The sequence below is a fragment of the Euprymna scolopes genome, chromosome 46 (genome assembly GCF_053919585.1).
Source record: "Euprymna scolopes isolate OS-2025 chromosome 46, ASM5391958v1, whole genome shotgun sequence".
NCBI lineage: Eukaryota > Metazoa > Mollusca > Cephalopoda > Sepiida > Sepiolidae > Euprymna > Euprymna scolopes.
Genome location: NC_136527.1, coordinates 72426485 through 72433337, shown reverse-complemented (window position 1 = coordinate 72433337; position 6853 = coordinate 72426485). Strand labels below are relative to the sequence as shown.

The 6853-nt window shown below is 37.0% G+C and overlaps 1 protein-coding gene across 1 annotated transcript; it reads right to left on the bottom strand.

Annotated features, from left to right (window-relative positions):
- Positions 1-2940: 2940 nt before the first annotated feature.
- On the bottom strand, positions 2941-3609 carry LOC145270165 (uncharacterized). Its single transcript, XM_080125784.1, has one exon. The coding sequence runs from the start codon at positions 3607-3609 to the stop codon at positions 2941-2943; it is 669 nt and encodes a 222-aa protein (XP_079981910.1).
- Positions 3610-6853: the final 3244 nt, after the last annotated feature.

The following is a 6853-nucleotide window of genomic DNA, read 5'->3' as shown; positions in this document are numbered from 1 at the left end:
AAATAAATGGTGACCATATGATACAAAAAATAAATGGTGACCATATGATACAAAAAATAAATGGTGACCATATGATACAAAAATAAATGGTGACCATATGATACAAAAAATAAATGGTGACCATATGATACAAAAAATAAATGGTGACCATATGATACAAAAAATAAATGGTGACCATATGATACAAAAAATAAATGGTGACCATATGATACAAAAAATAAATGGTGATCATATGATACAAAGAATAAATGGTGATCATATGATACAAAGAATAAATGGTGATCATATGATACAAAAAATAAATGGTGACCATATGATACAAAAAATAAATGGTGACCATATGATACAAAAAATAAATGGTGATCATATGATACAAAAAATAAATGGTGATCATATGATACAAAAAATAAATGGTGATCATATGATACAAAAAATAAATGGTGATCATATGATACAAAAAATAAATGGTGATCATATGATACAAAAAATAAATGGTGATCATATGATACAAAAATAAATGGTGATCATATGATACAAAAAATAAATGGTGACCATATGATACAAAAAATAAATGGTGACCATATGATACAAAAAATAAATGGTGACCATATGATACAAAAAATAAATGGTGACCATATGATACAAAAAATAAATGGTGACCATATGATACAAAAAATAAATGGTGATCATATAATACAAAAAATAAATGGTGACCATATGATACAAAAATAAATGGTGATCATATGATACAAAAAATAAATGGTGACCATATGATACAAAAATAAATGGTGATCATATGATACAAAAAATAAATGGTGACCATATGATACAAAAAATAAATGGTGACCATATGATACAAAAAATAAATGGTGACCATATGATACAAAAAATAAATGGTGACCATATGATACAAAAATAAATGGTGACCATATGATACAAAAAATAAATGGTGACCATATGATACAAAAAATAAATGGTGACCATATGATACAAAAAATAAATGGTGACCATATGATACAAAAAATAAATGGTGATCATATGATACAAAAAATAAATGGTGATCATATGATACAAAAAATAAATGGTGACCATATGATACAAAAAATAAATGGTGACCATATGATACAAAAAATAAATGGTGATCATATGATACAAAAAATAAATGGTGATCATATGATACAAAAAATAAATGGTGATCATATGATACAAAAAATAGTACACGTATGATGAGTCTTCAACAAGTTTCCAGACTTTCTTGTACAAACATTTAAAATTGTCGTAGACCCTTGCAAATTCAGTATGTTATTGCTATACATCATATGAGATAACTGATCAATGTTTATGAGTTCAGATTCAAATAAACAGCTACAGCGGAAATTGGAATACATCCTACTAAAGCACTATTATCATTGGTGTCGCTCTGTGTGCAAGCTTTTGCCTTCTTTAACATTCTCTTCATTGTTTTCACACAAGCTTCTGCAGCTCCATTGCTTTGGGAATAGCGGGGACTGTTTGTAACGTGCTGGAAACCCCAGTCATTTGCGAACTTGGCAAAGTCCTTCGAAGTGTACTGGCTTCCTGGGTCTGTTCTTAGGATGACAGGTACCCCATGTCTGGCAAAAATAGCTTTAAAACTCTGTATCATTGCGCTGGAAGTCATTGATGTAAGCATGGCGATTTCTGCATATCGAGAGAAGTAGTCGACAAGTATGACATAGCTGCTGCCTTTCAACTCAAACAGATCGGAGGCTACAGTGTGCCATGGTCTTGTTGGTTTTTTCCATATACTAAAACATCATCTTGCATGCATATGGCTCCAATTTCGGTCTCTAGTACTTGTGACATGCGTCTCTGGTAGATCTCACTTGCTGATGAAATACCAAACGGGAGGCGGTTGAATTGGTATCGTCCGAATGGAGTTATGAAGGTCGTCAGCGAACGAGATTCTGATGAAAGTGAAATCTGCCAATACCCGCTGTTGGCATCCAACTTGCTCATGATTTTTACTTCCCCTTACTGAGCCAAAAGGTGGTCGACCGTGGGGAGCATGTGGAGTTCACGTTTTACGCACTTATTGAGATTTGTGAGATCTACGCATATCCTAATCGTTCCATTTGCTTTTGGTACTACAACCATGGGGGAACACCATTCGGTGGGTGTGTCAACCTTGCTTATGACCCCCAGTTTCTCCATTCTCTGGAGCTCAGCCCGTGTTTTCTCCATCAAGGGTAGTGGTACGCGTCGTGGTGTGGGTACTGAGTATGGACTCGCATCCAGATGTAAGAGTATAGTACATTCTTCTCCAAATGTGCCTAGGCCTGTGAATAAGTCTGGCATTTCTATTTTTGGGTCGAATGGGCGTTTCTGGCTGCTGATGGTATGTAAGTTTGGGTGGACAGTTACGAGCTTAAGTGCTTCAATGACTGGCCTTCCTAACAGTGGCTCCTCGAGATTGGGGATAATAAATATCCTCTGTTCTGTTGAAAGATCTTCATGCGAGACAGTTGCAGTGACCACTCCAGTCACTTTGAGTGGAATACGTCTTGGACCATGAAGAATTTTGTGGGTATCTGAGAGGTCTGGTAGGTCTCTCCGTAACTTATATATGTGCTCTGGAATCGCGGTCACATCCGCCCCAGAGTCCAGCTTGAATTTCAGTGGCACTCCATTGATGGCGATATTGGTTCGCCAAGGCTTACTTATGCTGAACTCTGATATCATCAGAACACCAAGGTACGCATTCTGATCGCTTTCATCTGAGCTAGGTTTAATTTCATGCAGCCTTCGTGTGCGGCAGCACTGAGCATAGTGGCCAACCCTACCACAATTGTGGCAGGTGGCTGAGATGGCAGGACACGTGCGTCTCTGGTTTTGGGTTTTGTAACCACAGCGGTGGCACTCAGCCTCTGGTCTATACTGCTGGGTGCGCTCATTTTTTTGTCAATTTTCGTAGTGCAGTTCTCGCCCGGGTCTTGTCATGTGTTTACCCTGACCTTGTCTGCGAATTCGGTTGTCACTAACGTAGTGGACTACAATATTATTGTCAGCTGGATCTTCACCAACGATATGTTCTGGGGACCGCAGGAGATGCTGTTGTGAGTTTATTGTTTCACTCTGTCGTGCGCGTCTGATGGCCCCATCCAAGGTGAGGTCCGGAATCATTTGCAGACTTAGCGATAGCTTAGGATCTGTGCACCCAACTACAATTCTATCACGAATTAATTCCTGGTGCAGGTCTCGAAAATTGCAGTTTTTAGCTAGTGCGTGGAGGTTAGTGATGAATGAATCAATGGACTCACCTTCCTCTTGACACCTTCGGTTGAATCTGGCCTGTTCATAAATTACGTTCGTATCACCCTTGAAATGGTCATTGAACTTTGCTACCACTATATTGAAGTTCTGGGCTTCCTCAGGTGCAAGTTTGAATGTGGCGAAAATGTCTTCGGCTTTATCACCCATACAATATATTAGGGTGTCCACTTGACAAGCATTTGGTTTTTCGTCAAGGCTGGACACTGTCTGGTAACGGTTGAACCATCGTATCCATTTTTCCCATGACTCGGGTTGGTCGAATGGAAAGGGCTCTGGTGGACTCACGTGGCTATTCATACTGGGGGGTTATTATGGAACTTCACGTATTTCTTTTTTTTTTTTTTTTTTTTAACGGCTCTTAGGCTCGATATTTAGTATAACTCTTTCTCCGTATTTTGCTCACATTTGTTAGTAAATCCCTTGTTCTGACACCATGTTATGTCAGGTTTCTATCAATAATAACAGGACAAGAATATGTGACCGTTCAGACCAACATGGCCGACTCACCAAGTCTCGTTTATTTACGTTTACGTCCGAGAGTTTACATTATAAACATTGAACAAAGGGGGACAACTCCCACCGATCCAAGGGACATAACAGTTTCCTTCATTTATTTATTTATTTATTTTTTTTTTTTTAGTAGCGTTTGTTCCGTTTTCATAATCGGCGACGCTCGGCAGTTTCCGTCTTGTTCCGAGCAAAGCCGATCGGACGCTGAGTTATGTCTGGTTCAAATTATGCACAAGTACCGCTAATTGAATTAGTTTAGCTTTTTGCACTTATGCAGAATACGGACCATGCTGAAATGATAACGTGGTTATTCAGAAACACATTCTTAACACGGGGGATGAGGGCGTTTGTAAAAATGCTCTGTACTTTCACCTAACAATTTTATAAACAAAATATATAATAAAAATTGAATTTAACTTGAAAACCCAGGTATGTTTTACTGTCCACAGTCCTTCGAAAACGCGAGAAAAAACTAAAATATATAATAAATAAAAGTTACCAAAGGCAAGATAAGTTACTCTTCTACCTAACTGGGTAGGTTTTTAGTGTTTTTACTTACTGTAAAATGTTTATTCGGCTTAAAAAAAAAAACAAACAAAAAAGCGAAAGGATACACGCTTTTTTGTTGTTTTATTTTTTTGGTATTTTTTACTACCTGCCCCAGTGTAGTATAAACACCCTCAACCACCCCATGTTAAGAACGGCTTTCGGAATAAACACTTCCCCCAACCTCGAAAGCCATTCTGAACATGGAGAGGTTGAGGGTGTTTATACTACACTGAGGCAGGTCGTAAAAAAAAAAATACCAAAATAACTTTCCATACACAAAATATGTATATATATATATATATATATATATATTGGTTCACTTATTCAAAGCAATAAAACTTTTATTAACCCACTTCCCTCAAAAAAAAAACACAGCTTACACAAAAAATAAATAAAGTAGTAAAATTAAGTTAAGTGCGGTATTTCATTTCCCTATGGTCTGATGTTTGACCTCATTAAATTCACGCTTTAGGTTAATAGGCTGAGGAGTGAGAATGTGTGAAATAAAATGATTAAAAAGTGATGTGACAAAAGGTGCGTGTTTAATAAGGTCAAACATCACGCCACAGGGAATGAAACGCACAAGAGGCAGATGCGCAGTGAACTTAATATCTCCGACTTTATTTTAACTGCGGGATAGTTCTTTTGGGTTTGTTTTTTGCCCAACCTTTTCTGGTTTTGCTTCCCCAACATGTTGGGGAAAACCAGCTCTCCTTTAATAGGGGAGTGTCCAAATGAAAGCAATTGTATGATATGATGGTGAAAACTGACATTGACCAAATGTCCATTGCTTTTTGCTGAGAACTGCTTATTAGTTTCACATCAGAATCAACACGAGAGGGGCCGAAATAGCAAGAATCGTGTAAAATTCGATATAGATAAATCTAGCCGTGATGTGCGTTCACAAATCATAGATATTATTATCTAGGGGTATATAAACACTTCTAAGTTATAGTACCCCCCCCCCCGAGAAACCCAGCGCAAAAAGCCTTTAGCAGACATACAGAAATAATGCACACACACACACACACACACACACAAACACATTTTCGCTTTTATATATATATAGACTAGCGTGGGTGCCCAGCATTACCCGGGTGTTTGTAGGTGTGTGTTGAGAAAAAAAGTTGTAGTAGACAGGTAGGCTCGAACCCGAAGCCTCGACGCGAAGGTGAAAGTGTAAAAACACCTGACATCTTACCGCTTGGCCACGACGGGAGAGGAAGTGAAAAGTGTTCTAATTTAATGATTAAAAAGTTGACATGCAGGAGTAGAAATAAAATCATGGACTGAAGTTTGGCTGGAAGCCAGCTCTTTCCGCAGTCGTGGGGGAAATCAGCTCCCCCAAGAGTGGGGAGCTCTGGCAGTGTCTTAATGAATAGCAATTGTCTGTTATGGAGGGTTGTTTCCCGCAGTGATCAAACCTGATTGCTTTCAACACCTGGCCAGCGACTCAATTTTTTTTTCGAATCAGTTTTCACTTTTATACGAAGAAGCTAAAGAAACACGTGGAAAGTAAGAAATATCGCAAAAATAGTGTGTAAAGATGTTGGAGAAAACCAGCTCCCCATAAAAAGGGCAGTGTCCAAATGAATAGCAATTGTCCGATATAAGGGGTTTCCTCCTCATTGATCAAAGCTGATTGCTTTTCTGGACCTCCTGACACGAGTGCCAAGGAGACTCCTTTGTAAACAGATTCAGGTTCCCTTATACACGGAAAAGCTAAACAAACATGCGGAGAATGAGAAATTAATGTGAAAATAGCGCATAAAGTCGTTCAAATAAAAGATAAACGCAACCTCCCGTCGTACATCAAAGATATTATAATCTAGGGAGCATATAAAAAGTTTTAAGAATTCGAGACCGGGTTGCATGTTTTAGTTTAAAATAATTAATAATGGAAAAGTTTTGATCAAATTTTCATTTTCAGATTTTTATATTACAAAAATAAATAATACTTTATTATATGCATAGATTCGATAAAGTTCTAAAAAAAAAAAACAAAAAAAAAAAAAACAAATATATAACAAATACATGTTATCAAAGGCAAGATAAATTACTTTTCTACCTAACTGGATAATTTTTTTTGTGTTTTTATTTAATGTAACATGTTTATTCAGCTCGAAAAACATACAGTGTTTACCAGTGTGTTGGAAAATTTAAAATAGCGCCAAACTCTGTGCTGAATATGGTAAGTTTGGGAAAATTAGTTAATAATAAAAAAATATACAAAATACTGTTAGAAACTAGCTCAATATATGTTACCGTGACATGGGCTGTGATATATAATGTGAGGTTTAACAGTATTTTGTATATTTTTTATTTTTAACTTATTTTCCCAAACTTGCCATGTTCAACAGAAAGTCGGGCGCCATTTTAAATTTTCTAATACATTGTTAAACACTGGATGTTTCTCGAGCTGAATAAACATGTTACATTAAATAAAAACGCACAAAAAATTATCCAGTTAGGTAGAAAAGTA

Excerpts from the sequence above, each read along its gene's own strand:
- LOC145270165 (XM_080125784.1), bottom strand. The coding sequence starts at position 3,609 with ATGAATAGCCACGTGAGTCCACCAGAGCCCTTTCCATTCGACCAACCC.